Source organism: Sphaerodactylus townsendi, linkage group LG07 (assembly GCF_021028975.2).
Source record: "Sphaerodactylus townsendi isolate TG3544 linkage group LG07, MPM_Stown_v2.3, whole genome shotgun sequence".
Taxonomy (NCBI): Eukaryota; Metazoa; Chordata; class Lepidosauria; order Squamata; family Sphaerodactylidae; genus Sphaerodactylus; species Sphaerodactylus townsendi.
In genome coordinates this window covers 68,001,919-68,028,559 of record NC_059431.1, presented here as the reverse complement: position 1 = coordinate 68,028,559, position 26,641 = coordinate 68,001,919, and the positions used below count along the sequence as shown (strand labels likewise).

The 26,641-nt window shown below is 40.1% G+C and overlaps 2 protein-coding genes and 1 long non-coding RNA gene across 9 annotated transcripts in view; 1 reads left to right on the top strand and 2 right to left on the bottom strand.

Moving 5' to 3' along the window:
* Positions 1–8,196, bottom strand: part of CDC14B (cell division cycle 14B) — a 67,125-nt gene extending 58,929 nt beyond the window's left edge. For all 5 annotated transcript variants that reach the window (XR_007245073.1, XM_048503669.1, XM_048503670.1 and 2 more), the window contains exon 1: positions 7,903–8,196. Coding sequence is in view for 4 of the 5 variants with exons in the window: in XM_048503669.1 (XP_048359626.1) it covers positions 7,903–8,080 (178 nt within the window). In the remaining variant the exon portion in view is untranslated. The remainder of the gene's footprint in view (positions 1–7,902) is intronic.
* On the top strand, positions 7,842–10,637 carry LOC125436557. The gene is made up of 2 exons (XR_007245074.1): positions 7,842–8,023; positions 10,499–10,637. It is a non-coding gene; the product is annotated as an uncharacterized LOC125436557 (long non-coding RNA).
* Positions 10,638–12,895: 2,258 nt separating this feature from the next.
* On the bottom strand, positions 12,896–26,050 carry PRXL2C (peroxiredoxin like 2C). Of its 3 annotated transcripts, none has more exons than XM_048503679.1 (6): positions 25,659–26,050; positions 24,007–24,075; positions 22,953–23,006; positions 18,697–18,802; positions 17,193–17,324; positions 12,896–13,423 (listed from the first exon to the last, which is right to left on the bottom strand). In XM_048503679.1, exons 1-6 carry the CDS (start codon positions 25,848–25,850, stop codon positions 13,362–13,364), a joined length of 615 nt encoding a protein of 204 aa, XP_048359636.1. In that variant the 5' UTR covers positions 25,851–26,050; the 3' UTR covers positions 12,896–13,361. The 3 variants fall into 3 exon arrangements, with proteins under 3 accessions (XP_048359636.1, XP_048359633.1, XP_048359637.1); XM_048503676.1 differs by having other exon boundaries at positions 12,896–13,454; positions 25,659–26,043; XM_048503680.1 differs by having other exon boundaries at positions 12,896–13,454; positions 24,007–24,356; positions 25,659–25,762.
* Positions 26,051–26,641: the final 591 nt, after the last annotated feature.

The following is a 26,641-nucleotide window of genomic DNA, read 5'->3' as shown; positions in this document are numbered from 1 at the left end:
TTTTCTTCACATTATTCTTAACACTATTATCATTCTTACTGTTTTGACCATCTAGTGCAGTGATGGCGAACCTATGGCATGGGTGCCAGAGGTGGCACTTGGAGCCCTCTCTTTGGGCACGCGCACACAGAGTTCGTTATGTGGGGGGGCGGAAAATCACCCCCCCCCACACACACACACATCTAGGCTGGCCTGGGCCTCTGAGCACGACGTGTGCGCACCGCGGTGAGCAGGGAGGACTCGGCTGGTGGGCCTGGTGCCTGTGCTCTGGGTGGCTGTTGCCTTGGGTAGGGGCACAGAGGAGGTAGAGATGCTAGATACGGACAGAGCACTGTGTGCGGGACTTGCTGCAGGCTAGAGCAGGCTGGCCCCTGCTCGAACGGGTGGGGCGGAGGAAGAGGGAGCCAACCGTTTTTTTCTGTACTAAAACCTCAGCATTCAGGTTAAATTGCTGTGTTGGCACTTTGCAATAAATAAGTGGGGTTTGGGTTGCAATTTGGGCACTCAGTCTCATAAAGGTCCGCCATCACTGATCTAGTGGCAGCAACCTATGAGTATAAAGAAAAGGGTTTTGATTTATTTGCTTTTAGCTTTTTTCTTGTTAAGCAAGTCCTTGGGTGTATCATGGAGTATCTCAGAAGTTATGTTTAAAGATGTAATTGTAGGGTGTGGAAATATTGTTTCAGGGTGCTAACTTTTAAGGAATGCTCATGGCTGAATATTTTTATAGTTCTTTACTACACTTAGTCATGCTGAAGAAACACTTGTTGGCAGGCAGCCCAAGGCAAGATGTGGGTCACCTCTATTGGTGTCATAGACAGTTTAAACTAAGATGGATGCCAAATCTTAATTCTGGACTGTGATACCAACAGAGAAGCTTCACCTGAACATGTCTCCCTTTCTCAATCAACATTCATAGCAGCTAGCAACACCTTTCCTGCAGCTTTGACCATTGCCATCTGGGTAACCATAGGCTGGCCCTGGGAAGGGCACACCTGTTCTCCAACCCACAAATGAAATGCAAACACCAGCCAATCATAACTCAATCAGTTCTCCTGAGTCTTTTCTTCCCTAGCTGAACCTATCACACCCTTCCTGTCCAACTACTGGAGAACAGTCCAACCTTACTCCAAATTAGAATACCCTGGAGATGTACATTCATCAACACCATCTAAATCTAATCAACAACTGGCCCATCCCCAGCTCTGACTCATCTGAGTAATCATCCTCAGTATTGCTCTCTCCTTAGAATTGAAACTGAGCTTTGTCCAGGAAGTTTGGCTTTTTAGCATCACCATAGGTTAATTTTTCCTATATGTAGCCTGCCCAAACAACATCTCTTTGCCCAGCATTTTCTGAACTATTTTTGGTTTGGTTGCACTGTATGCCAGACATTACCTCCTTCTCTGCATCTAACACAGGCATTGGATTCTGCCTCCTTGGACCTTTGTCTTTTAGACTAGGTAAATATCACCCTTCCCACAACAACCTCTCTTATTCCAAACCTGTCTTCAACCGCTATCTAAATCTTTGGCCTCTTGTCACAGCAAAAGCTTTTCTCTGTGCCAACTTCAACTCTCTGGAATCCCTTTTCATAAGAAATTATAAGAGCCAGCTCTCAGATATTCATAAGTGTGTGCATGTGCATGCATGCAAGAAGGCCTTTCTTTTTACAATAATTTTTAATCTGCATGTGTGTGTTATGACAAGGAGTGCCTTATTCCTAGGGCAGAGTTACACTGATTCTATTTTTACCCCATCATGTCTGGGTTTTAACTGTTAGGATTAAAATGCATAATGTGAATATGTTGCAGATTGTTTTTAATGCTCATCACCACCCTTGAGTTTAAGGAAGATGCTATGTAAACAAGTACTACCTCTGTGAGTGCTTTAACCAGTTACACATTCAGTTGAACTGTATTGCCTCTTGTGTCTTTAAGATTTCAGTACTTTTGTAGATCAAGTGTCAATATTTACAGAATAAGGCTGCATTTGGAGAGTGACTAATGATCACTGTGAGAAAGCACTGCAGTATTCAGAACAGACACACAAAGAGTAATATCCTTGCAGTATGGAATATTTAAAATTAATTAGATGCCTACAAGTTGGAAATACCCCCCTTTTTTGGCCAGGACCAGCATCAGATATTAAAATATCATTTGTTTCTTGAGGAAAAGTGACACCACATCCAAGCCACCCACTTGCCAGTTCAGTGAGTATCTACTCAGGCTCCCTTCTTTCCATTGTTTTTACTTGCCCCATACATACAATCAAAGGCAATTTTATAGTACTACAAAAGGTCCATCAGCTGAAATACATCCCACCCTTCCCTGCTAAGATGTCCTGCAAGTCACTTTAGCCCAGACTTCCCATTGACTTCAGCAAAAAAGGCAACATTATGTGTTCTGAGTGACTTCCGATATAAACAGTTATAATGTAGTGAGCAGCTTGAAACTGTATGGATACTCTGTATGAGACAACTGAAGCAACTCTGTTTCATTATGTTACCAATTGAAATACCATTGAACAATCTACTAGAATTCACCAGGCAATATGCCAACATACAAACTCATAGTGACCAAGAGATAATTAATTTAAAAGGCATTTAATAAGGTGCACAGGAGTGTTTTTCCTTAATAATTGGTGGAGAATAGTGGTCAAGAGTAGCCAATGAAAGTTAGAAAGCTCTTGGTTCAAAAGTGATCTCAGCTAGAATAGCTGTAAGACAAGCCATTCTATCCTCCCCCAACTTCCAACTGCTTTAGAGAAACAGTACTGACCTGCCTTGTGGGTATCTGGTAAGAGTTATCATGATTTCCCCTTTCTTGCTGTTAAAAATAAATCTTTAACCCAGGAGTGTCAAACTAATTGGGCCACATATGACATAAATGTGACAGTATGTCAGACAATGGTCTTTCAGTCTTAAGATTTTTTTTTGACAGGTAGCAAAATTAGGTTGAGTACTTGAAAGACTACCATAGGTCTATGGTCAGTTGTATTCATCTTGGGTAGACACATGTAATTTTCACATGTAACTAATTTTAACGGGAAAAGTCAGTTTTATGTTAATATGCCCATTTGTGAACTGTATTATACATGCCCACCATACATATCTCGCAGTTAGTTCAAGGTCTTGTCAATAAACCTTGAGGCTTCGAGGCAATAGTTGGGTGAATTATTAAATGGGTGACTTATGAGCAACCAATACTTAGGATATTTTTTCAGTCCAAAAGAGTTAAATTAATAGTTTTAGGATCAATAGCTTACAAAATACTGCTGTTATTAGATCACATATTCTGCAGTACTCTCTCATTACTTCTAGCATTTCTATAACACAAGTGATTACAATTCCTACCCTGTAGAAAAAGCTGAGAATGAATGATCTTCATGAGCACAGCCTGAAAATAGTTCTCTGAGGTCTGCTTTATGCTATACCCAAGACACTACAAATCTTCTAGTCACTGATGCATACCAAGGGGAGAAAACAGCTGAATTTGCTGCATATTTTCAAGAATTACATGGCGTGTTTCTGTCAGGGACATTTGGCAAGAGTGACATCTGAAATAGACCTCAGATTCAAGTCTGACGTGTCATCCAATGGATCACTCACATTCTTTAACATTCTCATCATGAACTTGTACAAATAACTGATTGTTTTTAAATGCTAAATTAACATGTACTCTTAGTACTAGAGTCATCCTACACTGTTTGTTTCTTGTCTATCTACCTCTTCAATGACTAATCAGGCAACACTGGAATAACTTCTCCAGCCAGTCTAATTATATATCATCTCTACATTGAAATGTGATGCCTTTATCCTTCCTGGTTTTTAATTTTTTTAATTTCTATGGCATCTCCAGTTCACTTTTAAAGGATGTTGTACTCCCTGCTCCAGTAACAAGTGGAATGGTTTACTTCTGGTGAAATTTTACTTTAAATTCTGTATGTTACAATTGAATTGCTTTCTTATTAAAATGCTAATTTTAGTTTTATTCTTCTTGTAAAGTAATATTAGTACTGCAAACTGTGGAAAGCATAACTTGATGCTGTGTAAATGAGGCCTGTACTCTTATCTCACTTATCCGTATATACTCACATATAAGTCGAATTTTTCAGCACATTTTTTGTGCTGAAAAAGCCCCCCTCGACTTATACAAAAGTGAGGTGTATTTTAAAAAATATTTTAGGGTTTTTACTTTGTCAGCCACCAGGGGGCACAGTTTTTAGGCTAGTGGCACCAAAATTTCAGGGTATCATCAGGTGACACTCCTGGTGATACCAGCCAGGTTTGGTGAAGTTTGGTTCAGGGTTTGGTGCTGATTTAAAGTTATGGACCCTAACAAAGGGAATGCTCAAAATACTCCGTTGTTTCCAATGGGAGCTAATAGTAGATGGGGCTACATTTTGAGGGTCCATAACTTTGGATCCCCTGAACCAAACTTCACCAAACTTGGGTGGTATCATCAGGAAGGAACCTCTCTAAAGATACTCTAAAATGTTAGTACTTTTTTTAACATAAATGATTCCTCCTGACAGGCACTTACCCTCAAATTAAATCACCCAGTGGATTTAAAGGGAGAATCAGGGCTTAGAGAGCTAGTTTACTGTTTTTCTTTGAAATAAATATTCAAAAACATTTAACCTACTGATGCCTCAATTAATGTAATTTTATTGGTATCTATTTTTTATTTTTTTGAAATTTACCAGTAGCTCCTGCATTTCCCACCCTCAACTTATACACGAGTCAATAAGTTTTCCCAGTTTTTTGTGGTAAAATTAGGTGCCTTGACTTATACACGGGTCGACTTATACACGAGTATATACGGGCACTTTTATTCTGTCTTCCTTCCAAGGACTTAAGGTTCTCCCTTTTCTCCATTTTAACCTCACAAAAACCCTGTGATGTAGATTGGGCTGAGTGAGAATGATTGGCCCAAGTCACCCACTGAGCTTTATGGCAAAATAAGGATTTGATTCTGAGTTTCTCAAATCACTGGCTCATTCCGCAGAATAATGCACTTTCAAACTGCTTTCAGTGCTCTTTGAAGCTGTGCGGTATAGCAAAATCCACTTGCAAACAGTTGTGAAAGTGGTTTGAAAACGCATTATTTGGCGTGTGCGAAAGGGGCCACTGAGTTAGTCTTACTGCTATATCACACTAGTCCTCCCCCATGGGCAGTAAGCCTCCAAAAGTTTCTGTTTTTGCACTGACCACAATTTGATATAGCATCTAGCTAAATAGATGCTACATCCATTCCAAATAGATGCTATATCCACTCCAACCCGCTCCAACCCAGGACTGCAAACCAACTTCAAATATGGTTTGCAAGCCTGCCTTGGAGAAAAACCTCAAATTGTAGTTTGCTGGTCCTCAGGTAATGGCAACCTATAGTTCAACTAAATTTTAGTTATTTCTACCATGTACTCACACAAGATGTTATGCAAGCACAGAGACTGTGATGTCATGATGTATGTAAAACTATGTAATTCTATGGATTTTAAGAATATATAAACAATTGCCAAATATAAATGCCAACATTAATACAGAGGAACTTGTCTGGCACTATATAGACTTCAAAAGCCTGCATGATTTTAAATGTTTGTTTACCTTTCACTTAACAGTAATAAAGAATACACTATATAATTGTGGGCCGGGGGAGGTTTACAATTTTTTCCTGAGTACTTAGGCATAGAGTTCATTTATAGTGACAAAATGCTGTCCACAAAAGCAGATCAGTTCAATTATGCATTTATGGGAGAAAGATTTCCTATCATTAGAAGACTGATACGGATAAGAAAATATGAAGCAATCACAAGAAATTTTATCAGGTAAATACATTGAGTCTCATATTTAAGAAACAGTTTAAAAACTTGTTTAAACCCTGCAACAGTTTAAAGATTTCTCATATTTTTAATATCACATTCCTAGCTTTATTGCATTCATTATGTTTTATAGGTCTTGTTTGATTTGTGCATTTGCATTATATTATTTCCCCTCATATTCATTAAATTCATAACAACTTTCTCTTAAGGAGAGGAAGATCTAAAAGCCACATAGTCTCTCAAGGAAGAAGGGTCATGTTGTTGATTAATCACATCTCTTATTTAAAAGATTTTCAGTTCAACCTCAATGAAAACGTGGAATCATTCATAACTGGAAAGATGCTGAGGCTCAATAGCAGAACTCCTGGTCTAAAAACAATGTTTCACTTTAGGGCAAATACCAAGATAAAAACTGAACATAAATACTTTGTGTACAGGTTGAATTGATTAAAACAAGTTGATTTAAACCAAAATTTGATTTTCTAATGTATCTGTTTCCTGACTGACTATGCTTATCAATTGGTTGTTATAAGCAGTAAATTGTAGCATTTAAAATACACCAAAGACGAAATACCAAAACCATTCATTGTGCAGCTCTCTCATGATTTTTGCACTTAAGAATTTATATCTACTTAGAGACATGGGAACAACTGTGAATTGCTGCTGTCAAAAACACCAGAAAACAATATTGAACAGAGGGACCAATGGTCTGACAAGAGTATGGTATGTTCATCATGAAAGCATTATAAAATATTTTCATCATCACTCAGAATCCTACTGTCTTCAGCTTGCTGATCACAACTTATACCTTTTCTTGGAAAACAGTAGCATTAGTTGCAAAGGGAAGGGGTGGATGGATGTCGCTATTTTGCTATATTTGTGAAATTAAGGATTTCCTTGACCTTGTCAATTTCACCAAGCATGTCTAAATTTGCTTAGGTATAAATTCCTGCATGCATTAAAAGAATGCAGTTTTAGGGCATACAACATTTCCAGGAAAGTAAAAGAGCTGTTCAATAAAGAAAGCACAACAGTGGCATGTTTGCTGCCATGGGTGATTTTCCATCTATCCCTCAGAATAGGCCAGAATAGAAGAGGAACCACTACTTGAATGAAAACACTTTAAAACTTTAGCAACCAAAATACTTTACAGATGTGCTATAGAAGGGTAGTTCAAAGCTAGCATTGTTTTGATGTACTGCTGCTATCTAACAAATAATATTCTACAAAACATAACATTACCAGTCTACATTATGTAATTCCAACAATATCCCGTTAGCAGAAAAATAGTGGCAGATCAACTCAGAGTGCTTTTCACTTTAATTGCTTCCCTATCAAGATAATAGCCAGCAGAATCACAAAGATTCTTGCATCAGCAATAGCCTTTTAAAAATAAAAACTATTCCTTGAGCAGGTAATTAAAAATTCCAGGAAGCAGCAGTTTTTCCAAGAGAACTCACAAATAGGAGCCAGAACAATTTCCATGGGTTCATGTGAGTAGACAATTGCAATCCAAGTCTTGACCCCTAATCAAGATACCATATTAACCAAGTGCCAGGGAAGCAGAGACAAGAATGCCTGACCTATCTGAGTTCTAGAAATACCAGACAAACAGTTATTCCAGTCGCTGGTCATAGAGGTTAGAAACTTCCTGCTCAAATAGTTTATCTGGGTTTTAAGCCTGTCCAGATTCTATAGGGCTGAAGGCGCCTAAAAAGACTTGATAGCGGCACCTGTCTCATGGATAATTTGTACAACTTCATCAAAATGTGTTAAGTGTTCACCGAACTACGTCTGCCAACATGAAAGGTCTGCCTCAAAACTGAATTATCAGGAGACCCCAAGGCACACTATTTTGAAAGTTATTCTTTGGAAAGCAGTAAGGCTCATTATGAACAAGTTACGATGGTGAAAGTTCGTGGCTTGAACACACCCCTTTTTGCTTATTTCGAATCCTCCCCCTGAGGAGCATCTTATTGTGTAATAAGACACCTCCCCCCCCCGCCCGAACGTCCCGTGCACCCCACTCCTGCTTTGTTGGAGCCGATCGCTGCTTGCATCACCCAGGCCACCCCTCACCTGTGATCTGCAGGCAAGATTCCCGGCTGTGGGGTCGGGGAGATGGCTCGTCCTCTTCGCTCACCTCCTGGAAAGTGGCGGAGCTCCGAGTTTTCTTGACCGCCGGCGGCAGCGTGGCAGGGTACGTTGCTAGGGCCGAGTTTCTCCGGCTCCCCGCCACCGAGGTCTTCCGCTTCATGGCGACTGTGCTTCCAGCAGCGGTGGTGGCGGCGGCTGCTGCAGGGCACCCGAGCTCATCCCTGCCGCTTCGCCCTACCCCCCAAAGGGGGCTTGGGCAGCCCAGGCGGCGAAGGAGGGGAGGGCTGCGGTCGCTATCCCAAGCTCCGCCCCCGCCTGTTCCCAACCTGCCGTTGCTGCTGCTGCCGCTCTCGGCCCCCTCTCCCTCCCCATTCGATCCCCCACCCTCCCGCTTCTCATTAGGTTATGTCAGTGTGGCGTCACAATCACCCTGGCTTCAGCCTGGGTGATGTCATAGTGAAACACTTGAATATCAACAGCAGGGACAAAGAGGGAAATTGAACTTGATGTGTCACCCTTCTACAAGACGTTAGACATCAATGATGTTTGGTGCTAGCCATCTTCCTGCCACATAAAAGCTGTTTATATATTACACAAAGGCATTGAGATGCTGACCAAAAATGGCAGATGGAAAACCTCCTTTATATCTGAGGAAGGGAGCTTTAATATTACATAAGCCATCATAGAAGATAACTGTGGGTAATTTTTGTTGGTCACTAAGGTGCTCCTATACATAGCATAGACTCCTATACACAGCATAGCACAGACTCATGATGGTTTTCAAATTTTTCAATATTTCTTCAGTGGCCTTCACATAACATGTCAACTGAAGACACCTGCAAGGATGTGTTACCCAGTTATCTTCTATGGCTAATGTAAAGTATGGAGGTTTTCATGGCATAATATCCTACGTGAACTTCCCAGGGTAATCACACTTTAACATTTATTTATTCTCCCCTCCCAGGTCAGATTTAGTCCCACTTTAATCAATGTTGCATCCCTCATTTGTCATAATTTTGATACTTTCCCCTTCCATTGAGGCATACACAGGACAAACAATACCAAGCTTACACAAGGTAAGCCTCAATCAGCCACACACATCCCACTGATCATATGTGGTTGGTGACAAGGGGCTCAATTCACTTCCTGGGCCAGCTGGGCACTGCCAGGGTCCCCCTCAGCAACCCCATCATACCCAGGACAGCATGGTGAGTCTGCACATTGATCTTGCTCACTGAGCCCAGCATGTATGGACCAGTAGTGTTATAAATCCAGACAACTGGACTTTAACTGCTCCTCTTCACTGGCCCTATGTACGCAGGCCATAAGGACAAAGGCAGGCACTGCCATGCTCTTTCTTACCAGTGGCCAGGCAAATCCAGGTGCTGCAAGCTCCTTATCAGCAGTACTGTAGCAAGGGGTGTATGTGTGCGCTTTGGGACAGGTGATCCTTCAGGGAAGCAGCCTCCTAAGGGATTTTCTTCCCCAGTAAATAGCCCATCCATCCTTGGTGTACAAATTGCGCAGATCGGATATTCATATAAGATTAAAACAATTCACATTGAATTGACTTCTGTTTGAGAATTTTGTCAATATGCTAGCAGATGTGTGCTTCATTTTTATTAGCGGAGAAAGAAACTGTGATACTGATGAATGTATTCAGAGAGACTGTTAAAGGATGGAGTTCTGTCAACATGGTCAGCTAGGACATCTTAACTGTCCTCCCTGTACTATGGTAGTTACATAAATGTTCAGTCTTAATTTTGTGTAGTTAATCTTAACTCACAGCTAAAGTCCAGTGTGTCTGGATTTACAACAAATGGATTTTTGTGGCACCCTGAAGACCAATAGGTTTATTGTAGCATGTGCTTTCATGGACCAGACCACATTTCATAAGATGGATGTGTGAGCCTATTGGTGCACATATTACACAACACAAAATTGTGAATAGTACAATCAAAAGGCCATGAAATACAAGACTGGCAGACTTGTTCCATTGTTTACATTTTTCCTTTATACCAGTGTGTGTGCACTCAGGATCATGCATGTATGCTCATATATATGCATGTTTTCAAACAGGATATATTTCATGCACCAATGAACCCAGACTTTAGAATTCAAAAAGCTTGTCACAATAATTATTGTCCTTTACATGCCATAATACTGTTTCTTGCCACTAATTTTTAAAAAAGAACCCAATATACTAAGAATGAAGGTGTCACAGAGACCTCAGATATATTTGTATCACTGAACTCCTCATGACAACCACAGAATCCACTGCAAAAATCTTCTACACAAACCATAATTAAAATAAGAGAACAGTTTATTAACATTTCTTGCTGGTAATAGTGTATATATTTGTAAATGACCTCACTGTAAATAAATTCAACAAATATAGTGGAAAAGTATTTAGAAAAATGTTCTTGAATAACCTTAAACACAGCTACATGGAAGAAAATCACACCACTCCAATGTTTAAGTCATATTAAGGATGTGAGTAGCCTCCTCCTCTTTTATGAATCACACCATCATCTACATTACATAAAATGTGCCTTCTGCTCTTTTTGTTTTCTTTTAGGAGATGCCTGCCATCTGCTGGATATTCAAAGATCATATTTCAGTTTCCCATGTACTTCATTGATGAATGATTTTAACAAACTAATTTTGCACAAACTTTTAGCTGGTTGCATTTATTAAAAATCTCACAGATTGTAAAACAGTTGTGTATAGTTGAACTTACTGTTTGTACAAAACTGTAGGTAGCTGCATTGGTCCATGAAAAAAAAAATCCAAAAAAATAGCATCAGTGTAATACTCTTGTATTAAGACCCAACCAATTTGTTACAAAGTTTTGAACAATCTTTTAAGTTTTCCAGAATTCTTCATCAGTAAGAATGTTCAGTTCAAAATACAAAAGCAGAAAGGGAGGTGGAGAGAGTGATGTTTCAGGGCAGAATGGAAAAATTAAGTCTGCAATGATAGCTTCTTGAAGGGGAAACCAAGAGGTGTGAAAGACTCTGGTAAAGAGGATATAAACAGTTTATACAATTAATAACAAGTGAAACGACTTCTTTGACTAAATAGCAAAAATAAAGTGCTGACAAATGATCTATTTGCTTTTCCTGGTAAACTCAGGGAAGAATCATGAGCAGAAACTGTAGGATGGCTGCTAGAGTGCTTGTGGTTAAGAGTTTGTAAGCCAAAATATAATATGTAAAAAACAATGCTGAATTCCTTATTAAAAGGTTGAGATCAGTTCTTTGGGGAATCTGGAAGACCTGCATAGAGCAGGGGTGTCAAACTTATTTGTTTCGAGGGCCAGATATAACATAAACGTGACTTTGTTGAGCTGGGCCCTGGGGGGCTACCTTGGCTGGTTAGCCTCCAGCAGGCTCCCCAGCCCAGACTGGCACTGGAGGTGTGTGGCTACCTCAGCTTATCAGGCCCACAAACCAGCTAAGGTACAACCCTCCACACACATAGACTCACCAGGCCAGGTTGGGAAGGGGGGGGGGGTTGTCTCAACTGGCTCATGGCCTGATAAGTCCTGTCAAGGGGCTGGATCTGGCCTCGATGCCACATATCTGTCACTTCAGCATAGAGTCTACTGACAGAAAGAAAGAAAAATTAGTCATTTTTTTCCACTGCAAATATAAAAACCACTCACATGAAACGACTGCCTATGTTACATTGGAGGATGATGTGGTTCATAAAGCCCTGATTTATTAATTCTTATAGTAGTACTGATTGAGTGCTTATGGGGACAACATAAGCATCTGAATTTGCTGCATATTTCTCCTGACTAGTTTCTCTGTTTAGGTGGCCCATTAGGTGGCAAATAACTGTTTTAGTTTACAAAGCTGCTTCTAAGTGAAGAAAGACCTACTATTATAGGTAGATGCAATCATCTGCCAACAATGCCCTTTTGATAATTATACAGGACAAACAAACTGGTCTCTACAAAAGAAAAATTGATACATATTTAATATTCAGAAAGGCAAAATTCAGTATGTTACCCTACCATGCTGCACAATTCTTCAACATCAAAAGAAGACTCCCAACATGAACTGCTGAATCACAATTCATCAGGAACCTTGAAAACGATCCAATAAGGGCTCAGTTTTGACAGTGGGTTTATATGACACTACAGGTAAATCAGCTATTCTAGCTAGTTTAAGATATCTATTACGGCTTAATAATTATGCAATTATGCAAGATAAATACCAAAGTGATATAGAAACTGTCTCCCCATTGTTTTTCATTTTTATATATGCTAATGCGTATCATACCCATTCATCTGAAGACTGATGCCATGAACAGACATGACAAAAACGTAAGAAAAGACCAACCTGAAAACTAAAAACAAATACACTGGAGAGGGGTATTTGCCTCCCAAAATGTGCTCCCCAAAATGTGCAGGCAGCATGTATATTTACAAAGTACAACCACAACAGTGTAGAATGTCTTCAAGCCTTGGTTTCTGTCAATAAAAGAGAGAGAGACCAAAGCTTTTTCTAGGGCTGTTTTAGTCTGAGTTACATGTACTACTTTTTTGGGGGTGGGGGTAATTGAACCCCCTATGCACTTTTTCCCCCTGAAAATCTGGAGATTTTCTCAGGTTTGCAGAAAGGTCAGTCTTGTGTATTAATGGCTGCAAATTCTGGTTTGAAATATCTACAGATTTGGCCATGTTTCGAGTTATAAATATTGAGGACAGACACATACAACTGAGGACATACTTTCTGCATCTGATGGGACCTGTGACTCAGCTCTACAAAACTTAGGCGAGGTCACAACATTTACCTTTCTGAAACTTTCATAACTATCTCTCTGATACCTTAATATCCATTTGGAATTGAGTGTGCATTCTTGCCAGAAAGTCAGGAATTCCCTAGCAGAAGGAGCAAGGAAAACTGCTAAAGTTAAAGAAAATATATTTACAAATATTGCTTTGTAAAGAGTCCCACAACATGGATTCCCTGCATTCTGTTTATTTATTACATCATAGCATGACACTTCTAAACATGCATTCCCAGCATTCTGTTTATTTATTACAGCATAGCATGACACTGCTAAAACATGATATAGAGAGAGAGAATACTAGAAACAGCCATAACATTTACTGATTATTATATTGCTTTTGTGATTTTGTTTTAAATAAGAAGTCTTTGGAAACAGTTAAAGTAACATATAAAACCTTTTGGGTCCAGCAGACTTGAACATACAATTTGCTATTCAACACTGGTTCCTTGAATGCACAAATGTGAAGTCTTTCTTCAGCTATTAGAAACCACCTCACTCCATAGCCAATGATTTTCCAGTTTGAGAAATAACAGTATTGGTCAAATACATTTTTGTTGTACATCCAATTTAGCTGACGATCCAGGAAATTCTTGTTCCGACAAGTCATACATCAATAATATGAAATCTGTTTGTAAAGTCTACTGTTTGAACTCCTGCAAGCTGTAGAACTGCATTAATGGGAACATGATCCAACCTATTCCTGTCAAGGTACACAAAGTGGATTTCATTACCTAAAAGAAATTAAATACTATTAATGCCTTTGTAGTGATATTTTATTAGTTCCAGTTTTTTCTTGCTGATTTTAATTGAGTGTTTAAATACTCTTCAACTGTCAGTGAACTCTGCTTAAAAGTTACTTTAGTCTTTGACAGTTAATTGAAACAGTTATAGAAAAAGTAAGATTAATTGTTTAATAGGGGATAAGAATTAAGACTGGCCTTCTTGCTTTATCAGATGAAACTCATAAGCCCCTGATGATTGGCTCATTGCACTTGTTTTAATTATCTCATATTCAGTTAAGAGCCAATCATGTGTCTAGATAGTAATCACATAAGAACTAGCCTGCTGGATCAGACCAAAGTCCATCTAGTCCAGCACTCTTCTACTTGCAGGGCCCACCAGGTGCCTTTGGGAGCTCACATGCAGGATGTGAAAGCAATGGCCTTCTGCTGCTGCTGCTCCTGAGCACCTGGTCTGCTAAGACATTTGCAATCTGAGATCAAGGAGGATCAAGATCCTCCATAAATCTGTCCAAGCCCTTTTTAAAGCTATCCAGGTTAGTGGCCATCACCACCTCCTGTGGCAGCATATTCCAAACACCAATCACACATTGCGTGAAGAAGTGTTTCCTTTTATTAGTCCTAATTCGCTCCCCCCCCCCAGCACTTTAAATGAATGCCCCCTGGTTCTGGTATTGTTTGAAAGAGAGAAAAAATTCTCTCTGTCAACATTTTGTACCCCATGCATAATTTTATAAACTTCAATCATATCCCCCCTCAGACGTCTCCTCTCCAAACTAAAGAGTCCCAAACGTTGCAGCCTCTCCTCATATGATTATGACAGAAGAGATTTAGAGGAAGACAAGATTGCTATTTTCTATAAATATGCATTACCATGATAAGGAAATCAGATTTCTCTGGATGAAAGTCTTAAAAAAAGATTAGATGCGATTTCTGGTTGTATGTAACTTGGGATTTTTTGAAAATCTCTGAAAGTAGTGAGATAAAAACCTCAACCTTGGTTTGTATTTTATAATTATGTTATAATTAGCCAATGTTAGGAACTTTGAAAATTTTAGCAGTTATTTCTACAACAATTGTAGGATTAATGTTTGCATTTATTTATAAGATTTGATAGACTGTCCCTCCTGTTCCAGGTTTGGGATGGCATACAACAATCCCATAAACATTAAATAACATTAGTAATAAATATTAAAAACATCAAGTAAAACAACCAATAAAGATAAAATAACCCCAAGTGGTAAACCAGAATTAAATGTAACAGTAAAACTCACCACACTGAGGGGCCCTTGACAATTTGTTGGTAATTAAAAATCAGAATAAGCTAGAAATCACAGATGTTAAAACGTTAGCAGTTGATGGAAGTTAGCAATGGTTGTAGGAGGTCTAGATGACAACTGTAGCTGCCTCAACCATATGCCTGGCAGAACAGTTCTGCCTTACAGGCCCTGCAGAACTGCATTAAGCTGCATAGGACTCTAGTCTCCTCACAGAGCATTACGCCAGATTGGCTTCAGGGCTGAAAAAGTCCTAACCCTGGTTTCATTGGGGCTGGTAAGTTTGATCACAAGTCAGTTGGAATTTGGTGACTGAAGCACTCTTTGGGTGGCACACCAGGAGAGGCTGCCTGTAAGTATGCAGGTCCCAGAACATTTAGGACTTTGTATGTTAGTACAAGAAATCTGCACCTAATTTGGTGTTCCACCCAAAGCCAGTGCAGCTGGCGAGCACAGGTTGTATGTGTGTCTGCCATGAAGATCCTGTAAGAACCCTTGCTGCTGCATTCTGGATGAGTTGGAGCTTGCATAATAAAAACTATTCCCCCCCCCTCCCCAATAAAAGATAGAAGTCTCTACAGACACTGATTTGCTGGTTATATTTGAAGAACTAAATTGATGCCTTACTTATTTGTAGTATCAAATTTAAAGGTTGATAATCAGCCTTTAATAGATAAATTCTGGAGAACTTTGCCACAAAACAGTTTGAACAAGCAAAACCTTTTTAAAATGGTTTAGTTTGGTTTGAATAGGCAAAACCCTTTAAAATCATTTAGTCCATATTCTGTAATTGGATGCAGGAGTGAAGCCTCTCATCACGCTTCTCTGTTTAAACTATTGTGACAGCCTCCTATATCACTTTGCAGCCAACATGGTTGGCAGGTTAGATTCAGATTTAGAGATGATTGTTAAAATAGAATCTCAGATATAGATGTATTGGATTTCTGTTTGAGACAGCAAAAAAATCCCCCCATTCTCCTTTTTTTCCCATATTCACACTATCATGTAATTGTACCTCTCTATTCTGCATTGGTTAGACCTCACCTGGAATATTGTGTACAATTCTGGGTACCACAATTCAAGAAGGATATTGACAAGCTAGTATGGGTCCATAGGAGGGCAATGGTAAAAGGTCTGGAATCCATGCCCTATATGGAGAGACTTAGGGAGCTGGATATGTTTAGTTTGAAGAGAAGGTTAAGAGGTAACATCATAGCCATGTTTACCTATTTGAAGGAATGTCATGTTGGTGAGGGAGCAAGCTTGTTTTCTGCTGCTCCAGAGACTAGGACCAGGAGTAATGGGTCAAGATGAAGGAAAAGAGATTCCACCTAAACATGGAGTGTAGGCAGAGGAAGGGAAAGGAGTTTGTAAACCCCTTACAGGAGAGAAGGGGTGGTATAAATTCAAACTCCTCCTCCTCTTCTTCTTTACCTGAATAACATTTCCATGTTATTCAATGAGGCTCATTCTGAAGGCAGTGTCCTAAGGACTGCAGTCATAGTCACTGCAGAGTTAAGAAAGAGTACCAAGAGAGCTCCAATTCTTCTTCAGTTGCCAATAGCCTAGAAAAAAATGTTCTGTTTCTGTAATAGAGGCTTAATGGGATGGTATTTACCAGGTAATGCTATTTACTTCAGTACCATGAAAAGCTCCAGCTGGCCATTTCCACTCAAAGCTTCTGAGAAATAGACAGGATTTTTTTCTCTCTCGGCCTATTGGCAACCCTAATACCATCTTAAGTGAGAAGAAATGCAACATGACATTTCCAACTTAAGATGGGCCTTTTCTGCATCTACAGCTTACCACAGATTTTCCCACTGGTCCAAACCCTTGTGTTTTAGAAATGTTTTTTGTGAAATCATTCCACATACCTCCTTTTCCATTCCTACCCCATCATTTTGGGTTTCCTCCCCCTCGTATCTTTATTTGCATTTATCCCACACACTCTGTGCCCTAACGTTACATTGCTAGTTTGATATGAAATTAATGAAGCTGATCCAATCAACCATGTTTCTTTGTATTTCTGCCTCAACAGTACATCACTAGTTTCATATGACAAAGATTTTTTAATGTCTTTTTGAGAGGGAGGAGAAAATGGCTGAAGTGACAACTACATGGGGGCGTGGATAAGGGCCAGGTATTTGGCAGGGTGAAAAAATAAAGACTGTTTCAACATGATTGCATGCTCAAGGGAAGCTGGTTCAGAAGTGGATTTTTAAAAATTGTGGTAAAGGCACTTGGGAAAACAGCAGAGGAAAAATGATGGGGAAGTTTTCAGAACCAAACAGATGAAAAAACAAGTGGAATTCAAAGAAAAAAATGTGGCACTGTAAACAATTTGTGTACACAATTTGTGTGGAAAAGGCCATTATCTTTCCATGTCAAACAGATGCAGCAAGGAGTGAAAAGACATTCACAGACAGAACTATACATTTCTTTAAAGTCTTACCTGGACCTAAAATCAAAGTCCCTCCCTGCTGAGCTGGATCTCCTTGGAAATCAAATGCAGGGCTAGCCATGGCTCTCCACATGCTCTTAATGCTTCCTGATAGCAAATTGGATTTGACATGAGGACTTTGTACTGAAATAGTGTAATACAGAAGATTAAGCATATGTGGCTTGAGAATTGACATTTGCTTTGCAAGTATGCTGTAATCTTGTACTGAGAAAATAATTCAACTAAAATTAAAGGTCTTAACAGCAATGAAATATACTTAGGATCACACTGTTTGAATATCTGTAGAACCCATCTGAATAACTCTGCTGTGCAGTGCTACATGTACAGTATGGGGGTTTTTTTGTGGGGGGGGGGCAGTAGAGGATGCTTGAGGGATCCTAATTTGCTGATGGAAAGATAAGTTGTAAATATGTTACATATGTGAGTGGCTTCTTGTAAACCCTAGAGTTCAAACTAGTGATCCATGAAATACATGGAGACAATTAATGGGTGTGACATTTATTCATTATTATACATCAATGATATATCACTTTTTCATTTGTCTGGCTATTGATAGTGTCCCTGATGATACGAGAATCATGAAGAAGGGGAATAAATATGAAACTCCCCATGACCCAAACTTCCCTCTCTTAGGGGCTTCTAGTTTGTTCTCTATGCCAGCCACTCTCAGCATTCCAATGAGAATGAACATGCTCAGTCTAACAAAATCATTTTGGTGGTTGATCTGTATTTTTTTCCTAATCTACAAATTAATATTTTTCTGCATACCAAAGAAGACTCCTGTATATATAGGAACATCAAACTCTTCTGTAGTTTGGCACCTTTCACTACCTTCACAATAAAGATCTGTCACCATGCAGTATGCTCCTAAAGGAAACAAGTTGGGAACTTTGATTTATTAGAGGGGAATAAACAGTTTGAAAATACTTTCCCCTTAAATCTTCCCTTCCAGGTTTCTATCCTTTCATAAGTTTGAACTGGTCTATTTCACCTTCCTTATATTCCCCCTTAATTGACTGTCAGTGGCTTTCAATATTAGCCTGTTCTCAAATTACAGTGAAGATAAGTAGAAGCCATGTACACTTGATCAGTTTTTATACATGCTTTCAGTAGTTCTCAGTGCATATTCAGGTGAATGTGTGTCTCAAACCGCACATTAATCCAAGGACTGGTTCCTGATTTCATTTGAGTACACACATACATACTATGTTTGTTCATACTATGTTCATTCACTTCAACATATGAACAGGGCTAGTCTGTGCTTCTTGGAGCATATTTGGTTCTCATTCAGCCACTTTTTTGATTTTTTAAAAAATGTGCATAGTCATGTGATTCTGCATCCTTGCAGAAACTCTTACTTTCCCTCTGTGTGGGCTGGTTTTGAAACTATCCACTTTATATTCAAATAATGTATATTCAATGTAAAAACAATGTATATTCTTTCGTGCTTCTTGAGCTGAAGTCATTACTCTTCACATTTTATACTATTTCCTACCTGATGTGATGGATGTTTCCCCTCTTTTCATGCCAAGAGCTCTATAAATTTTCCTTTCAGGATCTACAAACATTTCATGGGGATAACCTGTCAAATTACAAAACGGCTGCAAGAAATATGTAAGTATCAATTGAATTAATTACAAAGTTTTTCATATTGCCTGGAAAATGGGCAGCCCCATCCAAACCCGGAGGTGGTGGGCCACAGAGCCAATACAGCACTGCCCTACTGTCTCCAGAAGGTTTTTTGGTGGCACAGGGAGCAAGGGAAAGCCCTGGCCCTCCCAACTGCCAAAAAGCCACATAGGGCTGAAGGGATGTACACTGCCAATAGGCAGGCATATGTCTGAGGGCCAGTATGCCGAGCTATTTGCCCTCAATCCTGGTGGGGAGCCAACTAAAGTCAACTCCACCACTGTGAATACTCCGGTCCACTCCCTCTTCTGCTGGTGGGACACCAGAACAGCCTCGCCACAGTCTAAACTTCCAGGTTCTGCAGTGGCAGAGCTGTGGGGTGACTGGCTCTGGTGTGCCTGGCCCTCTGCTGGGGTAAGTGTCCAGGAGAGGGCAAAAGCCCCACCATGAAGACACGCAGCTCCCACTAGCTCTCCCCCTCCTTTGAATGGGACTGTAAAACTGCACTTTTAGGCCCATGGTATCACATTGAATTAAATTGGACTTTCTCCAGGGTTGTGCTGCATGACTGCTATCCAGTGGCATTCCTGCCTAGGGACAGGGGGTACCCTATGTCCTGAAACTGACTGATCCCTAAAGTAGAGTAACGACCTCAAGGAGTCTTTGTGTGTTTTAAATATTTAAGTGTTTTCACATTCCGGTTTCACAGAGTAGCATTTTTTTAAGGCTAGTGGCACCAAAATTTCAGGAGTACCATCCAGAGACTGTCCTGATGATACCCACTTAAAATTGATGTTTATTGGTTCAGGGGCAGCAAAGTTATGGACCCCCCAAAGGGGTGCCCCATCCCCATTGTTTTCAATGGGAGCTAACCTGGGATGGGGCACCCATTTGAGGACCTGCGTTAGTCCCCCAGACATGCTCGCAGGTAGCATCATAAGAATAGATACCAGATGATACCCTGAAAATTTGGTGTCATAGCTTTAAAATACTTCAGGCACCCCAAGAAATTTGCCCAAGATTCTTTGTTTTGCAGTGACTTTGCTCCATTGTAGCCAATGGGAATTTCTAATTAGTAAGGCAGGCTGCATTTATAAGATAGAAACTGCCAGACTTTCAGGAGTGATAGCTCAAGGAGACCTCCTGGTAATAGCATCAGGTTTGGAGACCTTTGCTTCTGGGGGTTCAATTTTATGGGCTATTTAAAGGAAGCCTTGTTTCCACCACTCCTGTGGGCTGAGCTCTCTCAGAACTCTCTCAACTCCCACTCCAGAAGCAAAGCTCACCAAGCTTGGATGCTGTACTCAAGGCCTCTTGGAGCCACCTTGAAAGTCTGGCACCTCTATCTTCAAAATGTGCAGCCTGCCTCAGAAATTCCTCATTAGCTGTGGAGCAAAGTCACTGCAAAACAAAGAATCTTAGGCAAATTTCTTGGGGTTATGGAAGGGATATATTTTGGCTAGTGACACCAAAATTTCAGGGTGTCATCCTGGTAACTATTCTTATGATCGTGCCACCAAGTTTGGTGAAGTTATATTCAGGAGACAAAGTTATGGTCCCTCAAATGGAGTAGCCCCCATCTCAGGTTAGCTCCATTGAAAACAATGGGGATGGGAGCATTCCATTTTAGGCGTCACAACTGCTGCCCCTGAACCAAACATTACAAACTTGGGTGAGGTATCATCAGAAGACAATCTCTGGATGCCCTGAAATCATCGTGCCATGGCTTTAATCATCCACAGGCGAAGAACACCAAAAATACCCCCCCAAACCCAAATACCTTGCATTCACGTTTGTTCATATTTGGCAGGACATAATTGGACAATTTTTGTCCAAATTTGCCCAAATTTGCCCAGATTCCAGCCGAATCTGCTATTTGTTTCATCTGAATCTCCAACCCTCAAAAGAATCCACCCCCAAACAGCATCACTTTCAATTTTGTTTTCACCGGGGACCCCAGATTCTCCCTTTAAGGTGGATTTAAAAGAAGAATCTGAGCTCCCTAGTTTAAACACCATTGGAAGTGATACTGTTTGGGGGTGGATTCCACTGGAGGTGTTTTGTGAGAGATGATGCTAACATTTGTTTGGTAAATGTTTTGCTGGGGGTGATTTGTGAGAGATTTACATGCTTAATACCCACTTGCACTGACTTGGAGTTGTTTCTGAGGCTAACAACCTACCTCATAGGGTTGTTGTGATTAGGAAATTAGGAAAAGAATTGGTGGGGAGAGAGCCATATATGTTTTGATGGGAGTGGGAGGTGTTTTGTGAGCTGGTACAAAAAATCATTGTTTGGTCATGGTGGGGGAGGGTGGCCCATATGCCGGGCGGGGGGGGGGGCGCGCCAAACTCAGGTTTTGTCCCCGGGGGCCAGTTTGCCTAGGTACGCCCCTGCTGCTATCATAAGGCCTCATCAATGTATTTATTAAAAACATTTATTAGCCACATTTCTCCCTTGTGGAACACAAGGGGGCTTACAATATAAATACAACAATGATTAAAAAATCAATGAAAAGTATATGAATAAAATAACCAAAAACCCATAAAAGTTCACAATGTTAAAATTCCAGTTAAAACTGCAAATAAATAAAAAGTACATCAGTCAAATGCAGTCCTAAATAAAACCATCTTCAACTATCACTTGAAGATCAGCAGTGAAGGGCCAGGTATGACTCCCTGGGGAGGTTGCCCCATTATTCTGGGACTGCCACCCAAAAGGTAATGTTGTGTGCCCACCAGACAAGCTTCTTTGATTGGCAGGATAGTGAACAAGGTCTCTCCTTGAGATAGTAATTTCTAGGCAGCAATAAATGGTAGAAAATGATCTTTCAGATACCCAAGTCCCAAATCATATAAACCTTTAAAGGACAAAATCAACACCTTGAACTGGACTTGGGACCAGGTTGGTAACCTTGCAGCCAATGTCAGAACTATGGCTATGAATTTACAAAGTTTACAATTTGAAAGGGACTTGATAAAAGGTTTGGTGCAAAATATACCTCCAACAATGGCTGAACTACTGAAGGGCATTAAATATATTTTTTAAAGTATCTATGTTAAATAAAATCACGTTTGCTCCAAAATACTTAAAAGCAATGCCCAGAAATCAAGTGAATTTATTCAAATGTGTTTTAGTATACTCCCTTTGTGGAATACATATATTGATTCACTTTAAGTATTCACTTAAACTTTACCACTTTAAGTATTCACTTAAGCTTTACCACTCGAACTCAGCTGAGGTCACAAACTTGGAAAATTAGCCCCTAATTATGTGCCCGGAGTTGATGTATACATTAAACTAATTAAACATTTGATGAATTTGCTTTGATACAATTATTAAATATAACTACATATCCTATTTTGACCTTCCTCCAGGTATGGATGCCATTTAAGAACATAAGAACATAAGAACAAGCCAGCTGGATCAGACCAGAGTCCATCTAGTCCAGCTCTCTGCTACTCGCAGTGGCCCACCAGGTGCCTTTGGGAGCTCACATGCAGGATGTGAAAGCAATGGCCTTCTGCGGCTGTTGCTCCCGATCACCTGGTCTGTTAAGGCATTTGCAATCTCAGATCAAAGAGGATCAAGATTGGTAGCCATAAATCGACTTCTCCATAAATCTATCCAAGCCCCTTTTAAAGCTATCCAGGTTAGTGGCCATCACCACCTCCTGTGGCAGTATATTCCAAACACCAATCACACGTTGCGTGAAGAAGTGTTTCCTTTTATTAGTCCTAATTCTTCCCCCCAGCATTTTCAATGAATGCCCCCTGGTTCTAGTATTGTGAGAAAGAGAGAAAAATTTCTCTCTGTCAACATTTTCTACCTCATGCATAATTTTATAGACTTCAATCATATCCCCCCTCAGCCATCTCCTCTCCAAACTAAAGAGTCCCAAACGCTGCAGCCTCTCCTCATAGGGAAGGTGCTCCAGTCCCTCAATCATCCTTGTTGCCCTTCTCTGCACTTTGACTGGTGCTGTTGTGGGGGAGTAGAAGAAAAACAAAGGATTATGTTTCAGCAGGTGAACTGTTGATGGGAAGGAATGCCAAGAGGTAAAGAAGGCTGAATTTATAATAAATATTTAAATAAATTGTCACTGATGTCACTTGTACTTACCTTAATATGGTGATGTGATGATTGTCCAATAACCACAAGTCTTACATTTGCATCCTAAACAAAAATACCATATAAATACAAGTCTCTAACTGATACCAGTTCTTATAGAATGACCCTATGCCCACACTTAGGCTTTTTTTAACAGTTGTGAGTATTGCAGTTTCTCCAAATGATACAATGTGTTTATATTATCACAGTAACGATACAATGGTGTTGCTGGCAGATGTGTTTTTGGATTTTAGTGCCAGTTCTCTAATGCTGCTGATGAAAAGGTCTGTCTTCTAGACTGATAATTGCTAACTAGCCCATACGGCTAACTAGCCCAAATCAAAAGCAAAGAGAAAGGAACAGGGACTGAAGCCAGAAACAACAGTTTAACAGAGCCATTAACAACTAGGCACTATCACAGTTTTCAAAAGTAAATGAAACAGAAAAACAGCCATTCAATACCAAAATTGGTTGGGCGTATTAAAACTCATAACATCTCTTCTAACTGTGATGAAGCAAACAAACCTACTTTATAAAGTATCATTAAAATCTTTATTTTCTGGTAGTAGTACAAGAAGTAACTTACATTAACAAACATTTCACACTTTCAAACAGCTTTCAAAAGCATGAAGAATTTAGAGGGTTAGTTTTAGTTCTTGGATGCTGGTTTTGTATATTGTAATGCTGTAATGCTGTTTTAAAGGTTTTAGTAATGTCACAGAGCTTATATCATATTTGTCTTAGTTTTAATTTATGCTCTGTTTGTTTATATTTATTTTGTACACCGCCCTGAGCCCTTCGAGGGAGGGCGGTATATAAATTTAATAATAAATAAAAAATAAAAAAATATGTACTTCTAAGTTAAGCAGTACTTATTCCTTACAAACCACGCTGTAGCCACTGGCCCACTGACTGTACAATATTTACCATATAATTTTTTAAAAAATCAAAACATATGTGGGGTAAACTTATTCACTGGGTGTACTATACACTGATCACTGACTAGCATAAAACAGTAATATTTTCATTCTATATTTTGAAAGATAGTAAGAAATGTTTTACTTACTTGTAAAAAATCTTTGGAAATTTTCCCCAGATCTTCCACATATTCCTTACAGGCATAACACAAGAAATGCTGAAAAAACCCGGCAGGGATGTCAGTGGACTCCATTGCAATTGAACTATTATGTCTCAAAAGTTAGCAGGGAGTCGAAAGTCACATGCATGATATTTCACAAATGGAAATGGGAATGGATGGTGTTGGTCTCAATTCATACTTGTTTCCTCGGAATATTTAACAACAAAGAGTTACAACTCTTCTCTTCTTGTGGATCAGGAGAACCACATATTTTGCTGAAACAAGCAGGTCCTGCCCTCCTAGAAGTGACTTCAGAGTGCAGCCAACCTGTTGTTCATCTATTGGGACAAATGAAAATAAATGGGGATGTATCTAATTGAAATAACAGAGGCTGATGGAATTATAATTGAAACTGAAGAGGCAAAAATGAATGATGTGCACACGCAGGCTTTAAAAAGGCTAGCATAGAGAGAAATACAACAAGAACTCAGTAAGGCTGTTTGAAGATGCTATTAAAGATCAATTCTCCAGTCAGTCACTGTAAATTATATGGAGCTAAGCAAATGTTGGGCTATCGGTAATAAAGGACAGACACAGATATGATGCAGAACAGGTCTATTTTGTTCCCCTTTTGTTCACAATAGCACCCTCTTCCCCTCCTTCCATTATCTCATGTGTTATTCTCTCTGTACCATTTGTTCCTATTGTCCTTCCTTGTCACTTGGTGATCTGGCTGCTCCCTGCTATTATACTAGCTGTGGAGGAGCTCAAGGCCAGGCCTTTCCTGTACACTTGAGTTAATCTTGATTTGCTTGGGAGTTGATCCAGAAGTCCTGGAATCAGTTTGGGCAGCTTCACAGTTGTGAAGTCAGTTTACTTTTCTTCTGGATGTGACTAAAATAAGTTGGGTTTTCAAGGAAGGATGATATCATCATCAATGGTGTCATTGGCAATGTCACACCACCTTTCCTTATTTTTAAAAAATACCAATGCTCAAAAGCCAGTGTTACCGTTTTCCATGGGACTTACTTCTAAGTAAACGCCCAAACAAAAGACACACAATCATTTCTATAAATACCAAGTAGAAGAGTGGGTGTGGGGGAACGGTGCAAGCTTTTGAATTCTCTAGAATTCTTCATCAGGTTGGACATTAAAAGCAATGCATGTGTTCGTTGAGGCCAGCATCTTGAAGCCTTCTTCTGCTTCAGTTGTGGGAATACTGCAGATTTAGGATGCAATAGGGTGCTTGACTTGGACCCCCCCCTTTCCCCTTTTAAAAATCCAGCCTGAGAGAATTCAAAAGCTCACATATACTATTTCGTGTCATTTTGATTTGCTCTTTTAATCTGGCTTTTGTTTTTTGGGTGCCCAACGCCAGGGCAATTGTGGGATTTACTTCTAAGCAAGTGTTCGTTGGATCAAAGCCATTTCCTCTGCTGGCCCTTATTACCGAGATTGGAGGATTTTATGGTCAGGCCGTTTGAGACTGCCTTCGGGCTGGGACTCTCAATTATATCACCCTTTTTAAATCAGTTTTAACGGCGATCCCAAACATTTCCTGGAACTCCCACCCTCCCAAGATTCCTGGATGTCACTTCTATAAATGCAATTCGGGAGGCTCGCATTGTTGCTTCTCTCACCCGCACGAACACCAGGATAGTCTTCTGTTGCTCGTAGAGGGCCCCGAAAGGCATCTCTTTCCCAGCTGCGTCAACCACCAGACACGAATAAGCGTCTCTTAGCTCCACGGGCTCGTCTACTATGTTCTGCAAGGCACTTTGCCTGTGGATCTGCCATGTAACAGGCAACGTCTTTTCGGAAGGATCTGCCATGCTGGGGAATCGCACCTCTGATGGACAGTCTGTCTAGGGTAGGGAGGCCTAGAAAGGAAGAAGAGGAAGATGGGGCAGAGCTTAAGGGATACGATGACTCGGAGGAGGCGTTCGTTGGAAGGGCAGCCTCCCTTTCCCTGTGGCTCGGCGAAATCCTCCGCCAATAGCAGCAGGAGCAGCGATTTGGGTGCCTCCTGAACTCGGGAGCACGGGGGAGAGTACGGCTGTGCAGTTTCACTCTTTTCCCACTTCTCATAGGCTGGCTGAGAAATACGTACAGCCACTTAGTCCACTCATTACGCTGCTGTATATGGGGGGGAGGGGGGAGGGATGGGGGATCGAACAGGGCTGAGCAAACTCTGCCCACTAGTGGAAACTTGCTTCTCAGTTATGAATTTGTGGAACATGAAAATGATCTTACAATCTTTGTAAGACTAATGTTAAGTAAGTATTATTAACTATTCTATTTTTGAAATTAGTATATATTACCGATATACCAAGAACAGTAACAACAAAGATACACAGCTGTAGTTAATCCATAGTGTCTGATAGCAGAAATCTGCAAAAGGATTGCAGGATTGATGAAGGGTGGACATTTAGTATTGGCCACCCCCAAGAAGCACAAGCTCTGCTATCCTAGTCAGTTTTACAAGCTGACATACGCTTTCAATTTTTAACAGTCAGGTTTTGCCAGTTTGTTTCTATGTCTTGGTAGTAGTAAACAGATTAGCTGTCATATATCTATTTACCATCTAATAAACTATCTACCTGAGAAGTATTTGAAATTCTAT

What these genes read in the sequence shown, in the direction of transcription:
- PRXL2C (XM_048503676.1), bottom strand. Translation starts at nt 25,850, where the DNA reads ATGGCAGATCCTTCCGAAAAGACGTTGCCTGTTACATGGCAGATCCAC. An exon ending in GGAAACATCCATCACATCAG is followed by an intron (nt 17,325 to 18,696) that starts GTAGGAAATAGT and finishes ACACTATTTCAG; the next exon opens with TACAAAGTCCTCATGTCAAA. An exon ending in GACTTTGATTTTAGGTCCAG is followed by an intron (nt 13,455 to 17,192) that starts GTAAGACTTTAA and finishes AATTTCTTTTAG; the next exon opens with GTAATGAAATCCACTTTGTG.